The following is a 21,804-nucleotide window of genomic DNA, read 5'->3' as shown; positions in this document are numbered from 1 at the left end:
TTATTTACCTAGATCCATTGATTAGTTTTTATGTTAATATATTAATAGTGATTTATTTTTTATTAATTAAAATATTGCAGCTGTCCCTTTCCCCCCAACGCATCGCTTGACATCTGAAGAAGTTTTTGATATGGATGGGATACCCAGGGTTGATGTTTTGAAGAACCACTTAGTAAAAGAAGGTCGGGTAGATGAAGAAATTGCACTTAGAATTATCAATGAGGGTGCTGCCATTCTTCGGAGAGAGAAAACCATGATAGAAGTAGAGGCTCCAATTACAGGTACACTTATTTATGTTTTGGATATTGTTTTTTTTACTGCACCATTATTTACTTACCTAAATATAAAGCTGTTTCTTCTTCATTCATATTGTATACTAAATTAATATTACATGGACATTATCTTGAATTTCCAGATTATTTTCTTTTTAAAATTTTTGCCTGTTTTCAATGAATAAACATGATCCTAAATAATCTGAGTGCAGAAGTTAGTCTAGTATGCTTTTGTGAAGGTTTCATTAGTTGTGTTGGCCATCACTGAATTTGATTCAACAAATACTTATTTACTTTGTTTTCAGTCATTAGGGGCAAATACCTCAATGCTCTGTCAGATACCAAAAGTGATCATTTACAGGTCAACAGAAAGTATGGAGTTAGAATGGAGATTTTACTGCCACCATTATAATTTTGTCATCCTAAGACATGCATGCTTGGCTTCCTAAAGAGGAGCTTTATAAAGTTAGATGAAAATTTTGTCACTGACTACAAATTTCATTACTTTTGTTATATCTCGTTCTAGATCTTGAGCACATGAACACTTGTATACACATCATCCCTATCATGACTCCTCATAGATTACTTCCTTCTTAGACCTTTCTTGATATAATTTTACACTATCTCTTATGTAAAATAAATTAGAATTTAAGTAAAATTTGTTATTTCAGAGTTTTTTTTTCATATCTAATAATCTTCTTGTTTCAGTGTGTGGTGACATCCATGGCCAATTTTTTGATCTGATGAAACTTTTTGAAGTAGGAGGATCACCTGCTAATACACGATACCTTTTTCTTGGTGATTATGTGGACAGAGGTTATTTTAGTATAGAGGTAATAATCATATACTGTCATTTGATTTGCTTTTAAGTGTTATCATAGATGATTTCCATTAATTCCTAATAAAATAAGTTCCTTAAATTACCTGTATTGGGTTCTTTTTAATACCTCTGCATATTCTAAAGTTTTTAGTAAAGCTACTATTTATTCCTCTTCTGTCTTTCAAACTATTCTTTTAATTTGCTTTGTGCCACTCTTAATGTAATTATAATTGCCATTTTTCCCAGTGGAAATTGTAAGCAAACTAAGGGGTCTTTATTGCCCTGTTATCTAGTGGCCCTAAGGAGCTAATGCTGTTTATCTCTCTTGCCCTTAAAGGCATTCACCCATGCAAAAAAAGATTAATTGTATTTTTTCCGATGAAATAAAATATATTACAGTGCGTTTATTGCTCAAACTCTAGTACTTCTATCCCTCCTTCCATAGCAATTAAAACCCAAATATATCATATAGAATCTTTATGCATTCTGAAAGTATTTGTTTTAAAAAACTTGAGACATTAAAGTGACCTGTTGATTATCACTTAGCAGTAGATGGTTCTTTTTGCTCCTTTTACTTTTCTAATTATATAAATTAAAATAAGATATAAATATAGAACAATTTGTATTTTCTAATATATGCATCTTTCTTTCCTTTTTTGAAATGAAAATGGAACCCTATTATAAGGTTCTGTAACTTCCTTTTTTCATAAATCCCTATGCTGTGATGTCATTCCAGGTAAATAATTATAAATTTATAGCATCATTTTTAATAGCTGCATTGTATTCCATCGACTAAACAAGTCACAGTCAATTTAATCAACTTCTTATTAGGCATATAAGGTGTTCCCAGTTTTTTGCCATTATAGGTGATGCTTCTGTGAGCCATATTATTTATACATCTTTATATACTTTATATATATATACTTATACATCTTTATATACTTGCCCAATTATTTCTACAGAACAGATTCTTACAGGTAAAATTGTTGGGTAGAAGCTCTACAAATAGATAGGTGTGTTAGCATTAATGTGTTTCAAGCATATTCTAAGCACTTAATACACATTGATTAATCTTTACAACAAAGTTATGAGGTAAGTACTATTATTTTATCCATTTTATAGAGGAGTCTGAGGCTTGGAGAGGTTAAATAACTTGCCCATGGTCATATTGTTAGTAAATGGTGGAGCTAGGCAGTTTGACTCTAAGCCTGTGCTCTTAACCATCTCCCCCACTAGATACTGAAGCTTTACCTGGTGAATTTCCATGCCGATTACTGTTGTTTAATTCTCCTCCAGTGTTTTCAACCTCCTTTCTGAGGTATGCTAGGATCCTTAGTGGGGAAGAGAGCTCAGGGCTCTGTCCACCCAAATTCCCTTGGGAATTTTATTATCCTTAGTTGTTCCTCTTTCCATTCATAGTTTCATCATCAGCCTCCTCAAACTTCCCTGGAGCCTTCAAGAAAACTAGAAAATTGCCCTCCTTAATATAAAGATTGGGGGCTTTTTTTTTAAAATTCTATTCTGATTGGGGGCTTTGACAAAAACAATAAAATAAAAAATTTTAGGAAGATTACTTGGTACCTGAGCATGTTGGTATGTATGTCTTTGTATTAGAGGGTTTAGTAGCTGACTGTTAATATATTTTATTGTTATAAAAGGAAAATAATAATCAGAATAAGGAAAAAGGACAGGTGTTTAATAAGTATTTCCCCAGTTTAATTATTTTTTTCTTGTGAATAAAATGAAGATGTGAATAGTTACACATTTCATATACCTTAACTTGTTTAAAATAAAGTTTGTGGGAATTCCCTGGTAGTCCAGTGGTTAGGACTCTGCGATTTCACTGCCAAGGGCCCGGGCTCTATCCCTGGTTAGGGAAATAAGATTCCGTAAGCAGCACGGCCAAAAAAATAAATAAATGAAGTTTGTTTTTTCTTTTTGTATATGATTATGTAAACCAAGCTTATTTACATATGAAATAGTCTTTCCTTTTTTTTTAACCAAATAAGTAAAATGTGAGTCTGTTTCTTTTTTTATTTTTTTAAATTTTATTTTTTAACATCTTTATTGGAGTATAATACAACGGTGTGTTAGTTTCTGCTTTATAACAAAGTGAATCAGCTATACTTAGACATATAACCCCATATCTCCTCCCTCTTGCGTCTCCCTCCCACCCTCCCTATCTCACCCCTCTAGGTGGTCACAAAGCACTGAGCTCCTTGTGCTATGCAGCTGCTTCCCACTAGCTAGCTATTCTACATTTGGTAGTATATATAAGTCCATGCCACTCTCTCACTTCGTCCCAGCTTACCCTTCCCCCTCCCTGTGTTCTTAAGTCCATTCTCTATGTCTGCATCTTTATTCCTGTCTCTAGGTTCCTTTATTCCTGCCTCTAGGTTCTTCAGAAACATTTTTTTTTTTTTAGATTCCATATATATGGGTTAGCATACGGTATTTGTTTTTCTCTTTCTGACTTACTTCACTGTGTATGACAGACTCTGGGTCCATCCACCTCACTACAAATAACTCAATTTCGTTTCTTTTTATGGCTGAGTAATATTCCATTGTATATATGTGCCATATCTTCTTTATCCATTCATCTGTTGGTGGACACTTAGGTTGCTTCCATGTCCTTTCTATTGTAAACAGAGCTGCAGTGAACATTGTGGTGCATGACTCTTTTTGAATTATGGTTTTCTCAGGGTATATGCCCAGTAGTGGGATTGAGTCTGTTTCTTATGTTAGGTGTATTTAGGGAAAAATAGTTGCTGTACTGTTTTAATATTCTTTTTATTAAGAAATTGAATTATCTTTGAATCATTTCACATAATAAGCACCTACATTATATAAGGCAACATTCATAACCAACAATGTAAACATAAAGCATGGTTATTCTCTTCATTAGGCAACATGGCATAATGTTTAAGATCAGAGGATCAGAATCCTATCTCCATTACTTAGAGGTTTTGTGATTTCGGACAAGTTACTTAAGCTCTTTGCTTCAGTTTCCTCATTTGTAAAATAGAGATAATATTATATACTTCGTAGGGTTGTTTGAGGAATAAAGGAGGGGAATTAATTATATAGTGCTTGGCACATTATAAGTACTCAATAAATGTTAGCTGCTATTATTTTTGACATTGTTATTGTTTTATTTATTGGTATACCTAAGGAGGAGCCCAATCTGCTAATTGTTTTTACAGCAAACAATTTGTAAATCTAAAGTAATTAAATTATTTGACTCATTCATTCAACGGATATTTATTGCTCTTCTAGTATTTGCTAGGTGCTTTTCTAAGAGTGGAGAATCAGAAGTGAATAAGATGACAAAGTCCCTAATTTCATGGAGCTTATGTTTTAGTAAGGGACAAAGAGAAAAAGATAATAAAAAGATAATGAAGAGTGATAGAGATTGTAAGGGTAATAGGGTTAGAAGAAAAGAAGCAAAGATCAAACAGCTTAGTTAAACAAAAATATAAGATTAATTCACTGGAAACATTTTCTTTTGTAGTGTGTCTTATATTTATGGGTCCTGAAGATTCTATACCCAAGCACATTATTTCTTCTGAGAGGCAACCATGAATGCAGACACCTTACTGAATATTTTACCTTTAAGCAGGAATGTGAGTACTGCCATGAGAAATATTTTCACTTCCTCAGTATTCTTTTGGAGTGATGTCGGTAGTAAGAGTTTGACGATTTTTACAGTGCAACATGTAAGAACAGATTTTGTGTCCGAATGTGTCAAGCTTTGAGGAAGATTGTCTAGTGATCTCTAGTGTTTAATTTTATTCAGATGTTTTCATTTCAGTATTTCCTATTAAGTTTGATTTTTACATATGTACCTAGGAACAGTTTTGAGCTCTGTATGTAGTTTTAACGTTAGAATTATTTTTTCTAACAGGATGAATATAAACCAAAAGAAAAGAAAGGTTGCGTTGGAGATTTCTCTCCATCAATACTGAGGCATTCCCATGAAAATTCTTAGCAGATTAATCATCATTGCAGATTGTTTTACTTATTTTTTAATTATGCAGATTGTTTTAAACACACTATTAATGAATGGAAGGTCATAACCTACAATGTTTACCCCATTTCTCTCTTAAATTATTATGGCTGTGGTAATCTAATAGCTATAAGCAACCATATGGTATGGAGCAGTGTTTGACCTTTTTTCACACCTCATAGCTGTGTACTTGTTAATATTCATGGCTGTATTAAGTCTTAGAGTTAAGATTTAAAATTAGAAATAACTTCAGAATTATTGAGGCTCAAAACATGATTCAATAAAGATCGATATAGTGATGGATAATGGCAGAGGTGGCAAGCTCATATAACTTCAAGGATCAGGTGGGTAACCTAAAGAATATAAGATGAGACCTGGGAAGTGCATGCTTGACCTAAAAGCAATCAAATTAAAATTTTTATTAAACCACAGTGTTGGAAAACAGATCTGTCAGCAGACTATCAGTTTATAACCTCTGCTTGCTGGATATAGATTTTCTCGTATTAGAATGTTACAATATTAAAAAGTGAAGTAGGAACTAAGTTCTTTTTTTCCCTTAGATAAGGAACAAGCGGTCCGCCAAAATCCCACCCAAAACATAAAATATCCAGGAATTTAAAAGTATAAAGGAGCAAGAGAATGTGTATGATATCTACTTAAAAGTAGATGAGAGTTTAGTTTGGTAGAGTCTTTCTTGTGTTATATTGGCTTCTTGCTTCACTGCCCATTTTAAGTGTTCATTGTAGGCTAAAGGAAAGCCTCTGCTCCTGCAACATATGAATAAAATCTTTTTTTTAATTGGATGGACCTTGAGTTTTGTTGTGGTGATATAGTAGTCTTGCCTATAACAACAAAGTAGTCACTGACTCTTAGAATAAAATAAAGTATTAACACTGTTTTAACTTTTAGTTCTAATTTTGCCTTTCTTGGCCTATAAAGGTGAACAGTTTAACTATTTTTAGAGATTTGACTTATTTATTTTTAGTAACATGACTATCTGCTGCATACACAAAATAAATTTAGAGAGAGCACATATTTTGTCTTCACAAGATCAATAACATTGCTTATCCTTCTTGATTCAATTGGGCAAGATGCTGGCCTTTTTAAAAAAAATTTTTTTACGCAGTAAAATTTACTCTTTGTGGTGTTTAGTTCTGAGTTTTGACAAATGAATAGAGCTGCCTACCACTACAGTCATGATACAGAAAAGTTTTATTGTCCCTTAAATTTCTCCTTGCTGCCTTTTTAAACTCACCCCTTTACCCAGTCGGAACCCCTGGCTGCCACTTGGCTGTTTCCCGTATCTTTAATTTTCTTGCCTTGGTTTTAATAGTCGTGTGTATACACACACACATGTTTTCAAAATGATCAACAAGTTATGCAGTTTTCAATTATTGAATTTTTTTCTTTTTCTAGGTAAAATTAAATATTCAGAAAGAGTCTATGAAGCTTGTATGGAAGCTTTTGATAGCCTGCCTCTTGCTGCACTTTTAAACCAACAGTTTCTTTGTGTTCATGGTGGACTTTCACCAGAAATACACACACTGGATGATATTAGGAGAGTGAGTATATATTTTAGTTCCAAGAGTTGATTCCTATTTATAGTATTTTGTTGGATAGAGACTAGAAGCTTCAAACCTCTCTTCACTGCCAAGATTAGGTAATGGTAAAAATTAATATACTGATATTTTATGGAAATATCTTCTAACCATTCAGAACAATGTAGTATGGACAATATTTAAAGTTGGTACCACTTTCCTATGTCCATTCCATTCTCACTTTTTGACAAGTTATTTCTGTTCTTTATTTCTTTTCTTCTTTCACAGTTAGATAGATTCAAAGAGCCACCTGCATTTGGACCAATGTGTGACTTGCTATGGTCTGATCCTTCTGAAGATTTTGGAAATGAAAAATCACAGGAACATTTTAGTCACAATACAGTTCGAGGATGTTCTTATTTTTATAAGTAAGGAAAAAAATCCAAGTTTAATCACATTGTAGTTGTTAAAATAGCATATGCTTCATATAGAAAGTCATTATTTTACTTAATTTACTCTTTTTCCCCACAGCTATCCAGCAGTGTGTGAATTTTTGCAAAACAATAATTTGTTATCGATTATTAGAGCTCATGAAGCTCAAGATGCAGGGTAAGAATTCTGTTTCCCTGACCCAAATTAACACCTTATATACAAATCAAACTTAGTAACCATGATTGATGCTTTACGATGCATATTAAGCTATTTGTTTTGCAGCTATAGAATGTACAGAAAAAGTCAAACTACAGGGTTCCCTTCATTAATAACAATTTTTTCGGCACCTAATTACTTAGATGTCTACAATAATAAAGGTAAGATGTTGTTGATAAAAAAATTGTTAAACAACTTAATATATAAATTGACTTTTTTTTGAAAATATAATAGAAAAGGGGTATTGTTTGAAACTGTAACTATCCAAATCTTATTATAAAAAAGTATAAGATATAAGGGAGGGGAGAGGGCAAGAAATAAAAATCCAAAATGTGAAACTTAAGTCATATGTAACCAGTCCACAACTTGTCATTCACAAAAGCTGCCTTGTGAAAGAATGTTCTGAGGTAACTACGTCAAGCAAAAATAAACATGATTTTCTCAAACTCCCCTTTCTTAAATCTTCCCCCTTATAGTCAAGAGAATGTTTTCTTGTTTGCATAAAGCTGCTGTTGCTGCTTTGACCATTTCATGTATTTGTACCGCATAGTTGTTTATCATGTCTCTTGTTTTATGTTCACTGATCTAGGTTTGCTTTCCCTTTCTATTCCCTACGTTTATCTCTACTGCCCCATGATGATTTGTAGTTGAGGCTTTGATTAAGTCAATCTGACCTCCTTTCTGGGATACATTCTTCCCTTTCCTTTCTTTTTACTGATCTTTCTTCCTTTTTTCTTACGTCTTTTTTTTTTTTTTTCGGTACGTGGGCCTCTCACTTTTGTGGCCTCTCCCGTTGCGGAGCACAGGCTCCGGACGCGCAGGCTCAGCGGCTGTGGCTCACGGGCCCAGCCGCTCCGCGGCATGTGGGATACTCCCGGACCAGGGCACGAACCCATGTCCCCTGCATCGGCAGGCGGACTCTCAACCACTGCGCCACCAGGGAAGCCCTTTCTTACGTCTTTTTAATTTCCCTTCTTTCTAGTGGTTCCTGTTCCCCCTTCTTCCCTCCAAATTTGCTCTGTCTGTAATAACTGGATTTACTTTAACTTTGAACACAGTTTATTGAGAGATAATACCAAAGGATCTTAATCTAGTTAAGTGTGTGCCAGGGACACTGAAGATGAGCTTGAGTATGTTTACGTAGTTCACATTTTCAGAAGAGGAAATTAAGAAGCCAGCTTCTATTCTGTCTTGACATGTCTGGAATTCAGTTGACTGTGCCATAGTTTCCAGGGTCACACTGGAGTGGTTGTACCAGGAGGAAAGAACAGAAGGTTAAAGACTTTTAAAAGTACGTTTAGAGAAATAATGAGGTCGTTGCTAAATATGGGTTGTGGTGTGAGTTCAAAAGAGGAGTGGAATAAGAGTTTTTGGAAGAGTATAGATCATAGTTAAAAGATTAAAACATTTGCCAGAGATCAGACAGTAGCAAGCTGTATAATAACTTGGATACAGAGTATGCTACAAGAACTCCATACTGTATTAATTACCAAAACAACCATACCATTGACATTAACTGAGTTGGTAATCTTTAGAAGCTAGTATCATTGTAGCCTCCAAGGATTATGCCAGTGCTAAAATAGTTTTTTAAATTATATTTTGGTTTATAAATTTTGACGCTTCTATAAAGATACCTAATGAAGCATGGCTTCATTTTTGAAGAGGAACATATCTAAGTTTGGATGCCATCCTCAGAATTGATTTGTTACATTTAACTTTCTACCTGTAACCTCCCCTTGTCAGTACTAAAGGAGCTAGTGTTCAGTGCTCTGTTGATTACTGACTTACTGGTTGTCCTTCGTCAGTTTAACTCAGGAGGTTAAGGGATCGCTTTTCTTAGTACTCAGAAAAGAAACTCAAACCATTGAATCTGTCTTGTCAGAATCAAATGTCTCTTGGTAGTTCTGATTCTGTACATAGTGTTAATGACTTGAGTGCTTACATGGTATGGGATATGTTTGTAATGTTTCATTCCATCTGTAAGGCAATTTTCTAGATTCTTTCTCTCTCTTTTTTAAAGCCGAATGCTTTGTATCAGCCCTTAATTTCTGAGGCTAAATTTAAAATATGTTTATTTCATGGGAATTTCATAAGGGAAACAAACATATTACTTTTGACTCTATATGAGCTAGAATCCCAAATCTTGGAATTTAACATCTACATTTCAGTGCTTTACATTAAAATGAAAAAAGAAAAGTAACCACATAATTATTATAGTGTCTACAAAGCATTTTATACTTTTATGTACTTTCATGTGAAATACATTCTCTGACCTTAAACTTCTGAGGTAGGCAGGGTGAACATATTAGTCTTGTTTTATAAATGAGAAACAGATTAGTTAATTTGCTAACTATTGCACAGCTAGTATATGCTGTAGCTTAGATTAGAATCTAGCCCATCTAGTCCAGTGTCCCATAAAATAATATAACTAGTGACTGAAATCTGTGTCAGATTAATTTAAGGTATTGTTTATATCAACTTATGAAACATTAGAAAGATACCTGAAATTGAGAAGAGTATGTTACCTGTATAATATTTTCTCTTTCGGTATTTTAATGGAATTTTTTTCTATATGAAGTAAAATATTTTTTGTAGTAGTTTCATTTGATTTCTTATAATACATGAAATAAGTACATTCCTACATTCATAAATAAAATGTTCCAAATTTTTTTCTTTTCTGTTTTTTTTTTTCTTGCTTTATTTCCATTTAGCTGTCCTTTTCAGGTTGCCTGCAACTAAAAACACCCTCTTAAATTCTTCCAACTTGTATGAAATTTTAAACCTAGAAAATTGCTCATTGTCATTCTGTGTTTCCTCTAAAAACTGAGTTTTCACAATTTTGGATTTAGTAAAAGTGCATGTTTATCATTGGATTATAAAGTAAAATAAACATTCGAGAAAGACTGGGAATTTCATTAATAATGACAAGTGAAGATCTGACTATGCTCTACATAAGAGTGTGTTAAAAGCAAAAGTGTGTTACTACTAAAAATTTCTACCTCCCGCTACTAGCCCTCATTCTACTCACCCCTTGATTCCCCACCCCCTTAAAAAGATATTTTTCTGCTTATATGTGTTTTTAGACTTTTAGAGCTAAAGGCAAATTGTTACATTGACATTCAGACTTATCTTGCAGCTGCTGTATTAAAGTATGAAAATAATGTGATGAATATTCGACAATTTAACTGTTCTCCACATCCTTACTGGTTGCCCAATTTTATGGATGTCTTCACATGGTCTTTACCATTTGTTGGAGAAAAAGGTATGATTTTTATTTAAAAAAATTGTTTTATTACTGTTATATTTGCTCCAGCGTACTATTGCAGGCATATACTACTTGCTAAAGGAAGCTGAAGGCTAATTTCACTGTGGCTACAGCTCTACTTGTGTCAGTGGGTGTGGATATGAGAGCCTCAAAGATATTTTAGTTAGCTGTTTACAGCCCCCATCTGAGGGTGTCTGGAGGACTGGGAGAAGACTTATAAATAGCCTGATGTTGTCTTCAGCTGTTGGGTTTTCTTTCTTTTTTTCTTTAGCTTAAATATTTTATGAAGGAATAGAGGAATAGCTTTGCTTTGGAATGGACACTTTTACATATTTTAACACCACTTTTGGGGATGTCATGGCAATTCATGGGAGAATTTAATTGCCCTCATTTGAGGCAATATTAGTCATTTTGTAGCAGTTCTGTACTCTCAAAAATGATAAAGAGAAATTCAGATTCTGACCTGATATTTCTTCTCTTATATAAAAAAATATGTATACAATTTTAGTGGTAATGCTTTTCTGATAATTTAAAGATTCCTATTACTATGTATTTAATAGACTTTTTAAAAAAAATAAATGCTATTTAAGAGATTTTGTTTTTGTATTTTATTCTAGTTCTTTAGAGTTCCTAAGATTTCCTTACCTTATCACATTCTTCTTTTTCCATTTTAGTGTTAATTTTCCCACAAAGCAATACCTCAGTTTCCATACGTGGAATATAAGAATATTAGAGTACAGACATGATTGTAAAACATTTTGTTCTATATCCCTCTCTATTTTTTCTCACCTCTTCTGTGTTACAAAATGTTCCTTTCTGTCTGAGATATGTTACTTCTGCCAAGGCAATTTTTCGTTCTGCAATTCAGAGTTAATACTTAAACTGTGTATATTAAACAGTTTTTTTGCAGATTGCCTTTGGTCTTTGTCAGTTATTCCGTAGGTCAACATTAATATGGGGATAGAATTACCCACTTTAGCATTTGAGAAGGGGGCCAGTAAAGGGCTTAGGTGCAAGGGATGCATTACACTTATAACCTTCTATCTTTGGTATATGAGAAATAGTTCAATGATAGCATCATCAGGCTAAAGGAAATTTAAGAATTCATCTTGCTCATTCTCCTGCCTCCAGGCTAGACTGCAACACAAATATTTTAATGAAGAATGAGTGGGGTGGGGGGTGGGGAGAGCAGGGAAGATAAGGCAGGAGGAGAATGGATATTTCTAATTTGATTTTCTTATGCCTCCACAAAAAAGGAAATATTTCATTATATCTAATCTAAATGTTTATGCTATGAGTATTCAAACAAGGAGAGAGAAGATAATAGCTTTTCTCAACGAATGCACCTATCAAAAACCAGGACATCATAGAATTTTAGATCTCATAGTATACTTAACAATCATGTAGTCTAACTCCTTTTGAGAAATGAGAAAATTTAATCTAGTTTCTGTGGCTCTCTCATAAGTGAAGAACAGTGGAATTCAGTGATCCTACATTTGAAGTCTGCTACTAAGTGATCGTCTGTTCTTTTTTGCCACTCTAAATCATCTTAGCTATTGTGAGGACGTATTCAAACCCTTTGACCATTTTTGTTGTTTTTCTGTGGATCTCTAAATTATTCATATCTTTCTAAAAATGGGAATCTCAGATTTGAACATTATATGCAAATAGAATCCTAACCAATGTTGAGCACAGTAAGAAAATTTTCTCAAACTCTTTGCCTAGTTTTCCATTTTAATACATGTTAGGTGTTTAAATAGCCTAACTACTTCTTCATTCTAATGAAAATGTTCTTTTGGTGTGAAAAGCAGCAAATGGCACTTCATTTGATTCCGCATCGAAAAAGCCAGTTTGACTCTGATCTAGTCCCTGGGAAGCAACTAACCTAACTAAGCCAGAGGCTTCCTTGGAGGCTGGTTTAATCCCAAAGTTAGATGAAAGTAGTGTTTTTTAGCCTTTTGGGGGCTTTTTATTTTGTTTTTAAAAAATGTTATGTTGTAAAATTTCCAGCACGATACAAAGGTAGAGCGAATAATATGATGAATTCCTATGTACTAATTACTCAGCTTCGACAGTTATCAAATCATGGCCAATACTGTGTCATTTATATAGCCATCCACTACTTCCCATGCCACACCTCAATTATTTTGAATCAAATCTCAGCTGTTATTTTTTGTATCTATAAATATTTTAGAATGAATCTCAAAGATAAGGACTCTTAAAAAAATTAAAGTACACAAATACATTTATTAATTTCTTAATACAAAACCCTTTTGAGAATCTCGTGAAAGTTACAGACTTTTCCTCCAGAAAATTTCATGTACGAAATATATGTACCATCTGTACGTATGTAACATTTTGAGGATGTTTACAGATCTGAAGTGGATTGGTAACCCCACTCAGGCTTATTGGCCCCAATTTAAGAACCTCTGTTTCAGAGAGTCCAGCATAGTGTGATCATCTGTAGAAGGTCATACATGTAGGATTTGTTCATTTGCTAGATTTTTTTGGAAAGTCTGTTTTATTCAAGGTACTAAGGATACACAAATACAAGTAAGATATTGGGTCTCTGCAGATTAATAGGGGACTAAAGATACATAAGTAATGATAAAATGTAATATGGTAAGCGCTCCAAGACAAGCATAGTTTTATAGGAATTAACAAGAGAGAGGAGATTATATCTGTCAGAGGGATTAAAGTAGCATTTGAACTGGGGCTTAAAGAATGGTGGAATTGTGCTGGTAGATCTGGGCAAGAGAATTCTAGGTGAGAGAACTTCCCAATCCTGAGTCTGAAAGGAAGAAAGCATAACGTCACTGACAAATGTTGAGGTTCAGTTAGATTAGCAAGTAAGATGTATGAAGGACAGTAGTAGAAAAAGAATGAAAAGTTAAGTCAGGGTTAGATCAGGAGGATCTTGATCACTTAAACAGAGAATCTGGAACTTTGATAAATGGTGAGAAGCAACTGCAACAGAATATAATCATGATAGTCATTTAGAAAAATTACTCTGGTGAAGTGAACTGCAAGGAAGACTAGAGATTGGGAGACCTGTTGTGAAGCTTCATCGGGAGTCAAAATGGAAACATAATGAAACCCTGTTAGCATTAGGAATGGAGAGCATGGGAGAACTGCAAGAACTGTAAAAGAATCAGTGAGACTTAACAAGATTGCATGTTTAAGAGGAGGGAATGGTTGAAAATGGCTTGGATGTGTTGAGTCTGGTAATGATAGTGCTATTAACACACCCTGATGAAACTTCTGTTATTCTAGCAACCGCTTACTTCAGTTATAGCTTCTCTTCATCTTCATTTGGATTGCTAGGCCTTTGAACGTGTTGTTTTCTTTTTTAGTCAGATCCCCCCTTGCCTCTCTTTCTTCTTAACACACCTCCAAACTCCTTTCTCTCGTTTTTCTACTTTGTTCTATAAATGTTAGCCCCAGTAAAGTCTAACTATCCATTTTTTCCATTCTTACAGTCAACATATAAAGCACTGTTGGAGATATTTATACAGCCTTATGATTTGGTACCACCCTTTGATTTCTAGCATTAGCTAGGCTCTCAGTAGTACCCAAACATCCTTTATATCACTAGTCTGCTTCCTCACTCATTTCCGTTAGGATATATTCTAAAATTTTATCTTTTTTACTTAAACATTTTCTTTTTCTAGCCACTTCCATTACTCTCAGAGAGAACATGTACCATTAATGGGAGCTTTCTGTACTGACTGTTCCCCTGCTTTATAAATTGCAGTCTTTTTTTTTTTGTCCATGCCACACCGCTTGCAGGGATCTTAGTTCCCCAACCAGGGATTGAACCCGGACCCTTGACAGTGAAAGTGTGGAGTCCTAACCAATGGACTACCAGGGAATTCCCAATAAACTGCACTCATCTTGAATTCTTATCCTGCTGAAGATGTGACCCTTCTATCCAGGGCTAGCCTTTCTAACTTGTCCTTATATTTCATTACCCTTCTGCTTTTTCAGGAAAGTTACTGTATTATTTACATCTTCTATATCTTCAAACTCTCTCTTCTGAGCTCTTTTGTAAATTGTTCAAATCTATATGATCTTTAAATAAAAAATAAATAACATTTCCTTTTTCTGATATCTTTCATTGACTACTACTGTGCTATGATTCTCTTGCCTTTCCTTCACAGCTAAGCTTCTAGATGGAAAGCACTACACACTTAAAAGCTACTATTTAGTATCCATAAATGACTCTGGTAACTTTCAGGATAAACCTTAGCCTGTCACATGTGGACCTTCCCTACTTTCTCTTCAGCCTCACTTTTTGTCTTTTTCTTTCACGTTCTCTATGTTCCAGGTATGAAACAGCCCAGCCAACTTCCTTAATGTACTATATGCTGTGTAAGTTTCATGCCTTCTTACTTTTTCTTTATTTTTTCATAACAGCTTTAGTGAGGTATAATTCAAATACCATACACTTAACCTATTTACACTGTGTAATTCAGTGGTTTTTAGTATATTCAGAGATATGCATCTGTCACCACAATCAGTTTTGAAACATTTTCACCATCCTCCCAAAGAAACCTTGTGTCCATTAGCATTCACTCCCCAGTTCCCCCCACATCTTCTTTGCAGCCCTGTGCAACCACTAATCTACTCACTATTTCCATAGATTTTCCTATTCTGGGTATTTCATGTAAATGGAATCATGCAATATGTAGTCTTTTGTGACTGGCTTCTTTCCATAATGTTTTCAAGGTTTATCCATGTTGTAGCATGAATCAGTACTTTATTCCTTTTTATGATCAAATAATATTCTATTGTGTGGATATACATTTTATTTATCCATTCATCAGCTCATGGACATTTGGTTGTTTCCACTTTTTGACTACTATGAATAATGCTGCGATGAACATTCCTGTACAATATGGTTTCATTTTTCTTAGGTATGTAACTGGGAGTAAGCATTGCTGGGTCATATAACTCTATTTTTAACCTTTTGAGGATCTGTCAAACTGTTTTCCAAAGGAGCTATACCATTTTACAATCCTACCAGCAGTGTATAATGTTTCCAGTTTTTCCATATCCTCGCCAACACTTGTTATTATGTATCTTTTTTTATTATAGCCATCATATTAGATATGAAATTGTATCTCATTTCCCTAATGAATAATGATGTTGAGTATATTTTTATGTGCTTATTCGACATTTGCATATCTTATTTGAAGAAATGTTTATTTCTAAATGGATTCATTTTTAAAAGGATTGTCTTTTTACTATTGAGTTGTAAGAGTTATTTGTATATTATAGAGGCAAGTCCCTTATTAGATATATGATTTGCAAATGTTTTCTCCTGTTCTGTGACATTGTCTTTTCACTTTCTTGGTGATATTCTTTGAAGCACAAGAGTTTTTAATTTTGATGAAGTCCTCTTTATTTTTTCTTTTGTTGCTCGTGCTTTGGTGTCACATTTAAGAAACCATTGCCAAGCTCATGAAGATTTACTCCTATGTTTTCTTCTAAAAACTTTATAGTTTTAGCTCTTACTTTTAGGTCTTTGATCCTTTTTGACTTAATGTGTGTGTGTGTGTGTGTGTGTGTGTGTGTGTGTGTGTGTGTGGTGTGAAGTGGGGGTCCAACTTCATTCTTTTGTATGTGGATATCCAGTTGTCCTAGCGCCATTTGTTGAAAAGACTATTCTTTCCCCAGTGAATTGTTTTGGCACCCTTGTTGAAAATCAGTTGACCTTAAATGTGAGGTTTTATTTCTGGACTCAATTTTATTCCACTGATCTATATGACTTCTTCATAGTTTTTCTAACTTCTGTTTAGAGTGCTTTATCTGCCCTCTCCACCTGGCAAATTTCTACTTCATGATTCCTCTACCAAAAGCCTTCTTTTCTTTTTTTTAAATAAATTTATTTATTTATTTTTGGCTGTGTTGGGTCTTCATTGCTGCACGTGGGCTTTCTCTGGTTGCAGTGAGCGAGGGCTACTCTTCGTTGCAGTGTGTGGGCTTCTCATTGTGGTGGTTTCTCTTGTTGCACAGCACGGGCTCTAGGTGCGTGAGCTTCAGTAGTCATGGCATGCGGGCTCAGTAGTTGTGGCTTGCGGGCTCTAGAGTGCAGGCTCAGTAGTTGTGGCACACAGGCTTAATTGCTCTGTGACATGTGGGATCTTCCTGGACCAGGGATCAAAATTGTGTCCCCTGCATTGGCAGGCAGATTCTTAACTGCTGCTCCACCAGGGAAGTCCCAAAAGCCTTCTTTTCTTCAGCAGATCTTGTGCATAACTCTGCGTACTTTCAGCATAGTGCTCATCACTTTTTTGTGATATAATATGTATATATATAACTATTTATCCTTAGTAGTTAGTAAGCTTTTACAGGGTAGAGACTGGACCTTTTATATCTGAATCCCAGAACTTGAGCACAGTGCCTGACATGTGGTGTGCTATTAATATACTATAGGGGAAATAATAGGGGCAGTATTGAATTTTGTTTGAATGTGTCCATTTCAAGGTGCCATCAGGACATCCAGGGGCTAATATTCAATAGGCGTTTTTATGATTAATTGAAATTTGCTTATACCTTTAATTTTTTTATTTACTCATTTGTCAAATATTTACTGTATGCCTCTCATGTGCCTGGCATAGTACCAGGCTCTGGGGATGCAGTAGTAAACAGAACAGCACCCTGCACTCATGAAGCTTTCATTTTAGTAGGGGAGACAGCCGATATACAAATAGTCTGAGACAGTTGGCAGTAAAACCAGCAGGGAAATCTAGAGATTGAAGGAGAGGTCGAGACTGGCAATAAAGAGTTTGGAATCATCTTCAAAAGGTGGTAGTTGAAAATATATAATAATGGATGGAATCACCAAGAGATTGAACATATAAAAACAACAGGACTGCAGAGAGAATCTTGAGAATGTCCAAATTTGTGGGAAAAATAGTCTGAAAGGTAGAAAAAACAGAAGAGTAGAATCCTGGAAACCAAGGGAAAAGAGAAGACAAAAAAATATATAGAACGGTGAAGGAGAATTAAACCTAAGAAAGAACCATGGGTTCCAGTTGTTAGATAGTCATTAGTAGTCTTAGGAATTAAGTTTCAGGGGAATTGCTGGAGCCAGTTTTAGGCTTTTCTTTTTTATTTTTCTTTATTTATTTTTTGCGGTACGAGGGCCTCTCACTGTTGTGGCCTCTCCCGTTGCGGAGCACAGGCTCCGGACGCGCAGGCTCAGCGGCCATGGCTCACGGGCCCAGCCGCTCCGCGGCATGTGGGATCTTCCCGGACCGGGGCATGAACCCGTGTCCCCTGCATCGGCAGGCGGACTCTCAACCACTGCGCCACCAGAGAAGCCCCTGGAGCCAGTTTTTAAAAGATTGAATCCTGAAACTTTATGAAACAGTGGAACTGTGCCATGGTTTTTTCTTACTCCTTTTTTTTTTTTTTAAATATGTATTTATTTACTTGGCTGTGCCGGGTCTTAGTTGCAGCATGCGGGATCTAGTTCCCTGACTGGGGATCGAACCCAGGCCCCCTGCATTGGGAGCACGGAGTCTTAACCGCTGGACCACCAGGGAGGTCCCTTTCTTACTCCTTAATGCTGTATCCATAAATGAAGAATTTAAATGTATGTATTTAGATGTTATTCATCCCTGTTCTTAGCCCTGTGGGGGCTTCATTTTTTTTTCCTGAGAGACCTGAAAACTTATTCCATAAAGACTCTCTCAGGCTCGTTAGCCACTTAATTTCTTTCATTTTAAAAGCCCTCATAGCTTTTAATTCCATCATTTCTGCTATCAGAATATGTTCGTTTTCTTGGATCATTTGTATAAATAGTTGCCCTGTATACATATAGATAGTTGAATATGATAAACTAATGTGTAACTTTTTTTTTTAATAGTGACAGAAATGTTGGTAAATGTTCTGAGTATTTGCTCTGATGATGAACTTATGACTGAAGGAGAAGACCAGTTTGATGGTATGACTATTCATTTTACTGTTTTTTATTGTGAAATAGAATCTTTTAACTGCCCAGCTTTAATATACTCTTGTAAAATATAGTCATTGCTCTCAAATGGCTATGCTATTTGATAAGTGACAAGTCAGTTTTTCAGATATTATTTATTTTAAGATTTTAAAATCATTTTAGTAATTTTTTTTTTCTGTTGGTATGGGGAAGAAAATGAATTTAGGGAAAGGGGAAATCTGGAAGAAAGAACAGAAGGAAAGGAAAATTGAAGTGCTAATAGAATGTGGTTCTTCATGAATATGGACACTACTTAGAGAAGGGAGGATAAAAATGCTTTTTTTTCCTTGGTACTGTATTCTTAGTGCATCAGAAACATACCTGAATACCCAATGCCGTTGTCACTTCTTCCTTTGAAAACTCAAAGTAAGCTGTTCTCAATTTATGAGTGGTTATGTTCTAAGAGACCACTTGTTAGTTTAGTTTAAAATTCAGCAAGCATTTTTTCCATACAAAGTTATACATGGTTGTTAGTTCTTATGTAAGCCAACCAGCCTATGTACCTAATGCACATTTATAGTATAAACTAATACAATAGAAACAAAATTACTTTTATTTTTATGTTCTGAAGTTTTTATTTAGAACTTAAATTTAAATATTTATATTAATTAACTGAATGAACAAAAACATAAACAGTTTGTAAGCTGAAAACTCTTTATTCCCTTCCATATGCCCCTCACATCTTTGTTGCAGCATACTTTTCATAGTTTTAATTCTCATATAAATGTTTCCATGTATTAAACATGGTCTACACATTGGTAAAATTCGATACCTACATATTTCTAAGTATATCAATATACCATAATCTTTGTAGTTAGTATTATATTGTTTGGCATTTGGGTTGCTTTAAATTATCTTTATTATGAATAGCATGCAATAAACATTCATACAATAGTTTTAATTTTCCTTCTTGGAATAAATTTCTTGAAGAGAATTACAGAGTTAAACAGAATGAAGAGTTTTAGCTTCATTATTTTAGCTATGAACTGCCAGATTACTTTGCATAAAAATTGGACCAATATGAAGTGTTTCTAGCAGTGAATCTATAGACCTGTATTTCTTCACAGGCCCACCTAATTGGGTTTTGGTTGTTTTTACTTATTTTGCTTGGTGGCTATAAATTACAGTTGGTTTAATTTACATTTTAAAATTTGAATTCTCATGATGCTAAGGGAGAAATTACTATCTGCTTTCCCAACTATGTAAACTGTCCCTATCAAGTGACCATTTAACAAGTAAAATCTGAGTAAAAACTGTTTAGAAATTTCTCTACTTACCAACAGGTTTGATTCTTAACCACAATTTTAAGTCCATTTGTTGAAAGCACAAAGTGACTATATACAAGTGTCTGCTAGTGCCATCTGTTGGTGGCAGGCAGGGATGTGCTTTTACTCTGGTTTATAGTTTTGTTCATTGAAATAAATTATATCAGTTCTTTTTTTGTTTGGATAATAAGATTTAATGAATAATATTAATTTTTCCTTATTTTAATTCTCTATGATATTTTGTAGAAGCTTTTAGTTCTAACATATTTCATCATATCTGTCTTTTCCATAAAATTTTTAAATAGTTTTTTTTTTTTTTTTTTTTTGCGGTACACGGGCCTCTCACTGTTGTGGCTTCTCCCGTTGCGGAGCACAGGCTCCGGACGCGCAGGCTCAGCGGCCATGGCTTACGGGCCTAGCTGCTCCGCAGCATGTGGGATCTTCCCAGACTGGGGCACGAACCCGTTTCCCCTGCATCGGCAGGCGGACTCTCAACCACTGTGCCACCAGGGAAGCCCTAAATAGTTTTAACTAAATATTTATTTTCCATGTTCTGCAATCACTGTTGTAAGACTAGTTCTGGGTTCAGATTCTAGTTCCTCATAATGGCTATGTGACCTCGGGCAAGTTACTTAACCTTTCTGAGCCTCAGTTTTTTTATCTTCAAAATGAAGATAATAGTTCCTACTTCATAATGTTATAGGTACTGATGTAATAATCAATAATATAATGAAATCATTTTTGTACATGTTCCACTAATTTTTTCAATAGAGTTTTCTGTTAATTTGTCAAATTCTGTGAACTATCTAGTAGGAGTTTTAATTGGTGTTACATTAAATCTATATCTGAATCTAGGAAGTTTTTAAAAAATAATATTTAATTTTCTAAACTAAGATCAAAATCTCTTGCTCTATATAATTAGTTCATTTACTATAATTACTCCTTTTAATATATTTAATATATAATTATTTAAAATTATATAGTTTTTCTTTGGGAAAAATCTGTTATTACCAAGTTAAATTAATATTTCAGTGTTTTATGTTCTTATTACTATTGCAACTGGTATCTCTCTTATATTTTCTGACTGTATAAAGGAATTATATGTTTGTGGGTTTATCTTATGTTCAACAAGTTGGATCAGCAGAATTACTTCCTACGGTAATTTTTGTTTTCCTTCACTTTAAAAAATATGTCATTTGCATAAGGCTGATATTGTTTATTTTCTACATTTTTACCTTTTATTTCTTTTTCTTCAAAAATTTTGTATCTGGGCTTCCCTGGTGACGCAGTGGTCGAGAGTCCGCCTGCTGATGCAGGGGACACGGGTTCGTGCCCCGGTCCAGGAAGATCCCACATGCCGCGGAGCGGCTGGGCCCGTGAGCCATGGCTGCTGAGCCTGAGTGTCCGGAGCCTGTGCTCCGCAACAGGAGAGGCCACAACGTGAGAGAGGCCCGCATACCGAAAAAAAAAAAAAATTGTATCAATATTGTTAATAGTGTTAAATAGGAGTAGTGATAGGTGATGCTTTAGTCTTCTTTCCATAGTAAAAAGGGAAAAAAGTTTCCTTGTTAAGTCTAATATAGTACTTGGTTTAGATACTGATGATTTATAAGAAGATAGATACTGAATCATTTTTGGGAATTCAACCAGAAGTAAATATAAAATTTTATTATATTCCTTCTAATGAGATTTTATGTATCTTATCAACATTTTTCCTATTAATGATAAATTATGCTTATTTATCAACTTGTTATATCATTCTTACACTCCAGAGATGAATCAAATTTGATCATTAAAGAGGCACTGTAGTTTAGTGAAAAGGATCAGTGGTTCAGGTGTCGGTGCTACCATTATACTAGCTGTGTAATCTTGGGAAAGTCACCCAACTTCTCAAAATCTTCTCTTCCATAGATTGAGGGAATAGAGAGGATGAAAATTCTTTCCCACTCTTTAAGTAATTTAAAAAATTATGACAATGTTTCTACGGG

At 34.5% G+C, this 21,804-nt stretch overlaps 1 protein-coding gene across 7 annotated transcripts in view; it reads left to right on the top strand.

The window, feature by feature from the left end:
* Positions 1 to 21,804, top strand: part of PPP3CB (protein phosphatase 3 catalytic subunit beta) — a 48,365-nt gene that overhangs the window by 13,787 nt on the left and 12,774 nt on the right. For 6 of the 7 annotated variants that reach the window (XM_060125315.1, XM_060125313.1, XM_060125314.1 and 3 more), the window contains 9 exons: positions 81 to 281; positions 981 to 1,105; positions 4,604 to 4,715; positions 6,515 to 6,660; positions 6,925 to 7,064; positions 7,168 to 7,245; positions 7,351 to 7,445; positions 10,421 to 10,546; positions 18,426 to 18,503. In XM_060125315.1, the coding sequence (XP_059981298.1) occupies positions 131 to 281; positions 981 to 1,105; positions 4,604 to 4,715; positions 6,515 to 6,660; positions 6,925 to 7,064; positions 7,168 to 7,245; positions 7,351 to 7,445; positions 10,421 to 10,546; positions 18,426 to 18,503 (1,051 nt within the window). In that variant the 5' untranslated portion in view covers positions 81 to 130. Of the gene's footprint in view, positions 1 to 80; positions 282 to 980; positions 1,106 to 1,774; positions 1,829 to 4,603; positions 4,716 to 6,514; positions 6,661 to 6,924; positions 7,065 to 7,167; positions 7,246 to 7,350; positions 7,446 to 10,420; positions 10,547 to 18,425; positions 18,504 to 21,804 lie in introns of those variants that run through there. The other variant, XM_060125319.1, reaches the window with a different exon arrangement.

The sequence above is a fragment of the Lagenorhynchus albirostris genome, chromosome 16 (assembly GCF_949774975.1).
Source record: "Lagenorhynchus albirostris chromosome 16, mLagAlb1.1, whole genome shotgun sequence".
Taxonomy (NCBI): domain Eukaryota; kingdom Metazoa; phylum Chordata; class Mammalia; order Artiodactyla; family Delphinidae; genus Lagenorhynchus; species Lagenorhynchus albirostris.
Note: the sequence above shows the minus strand (reverse complement) of the source record. Positions and strands in the feature narration are given on the sequence as shown.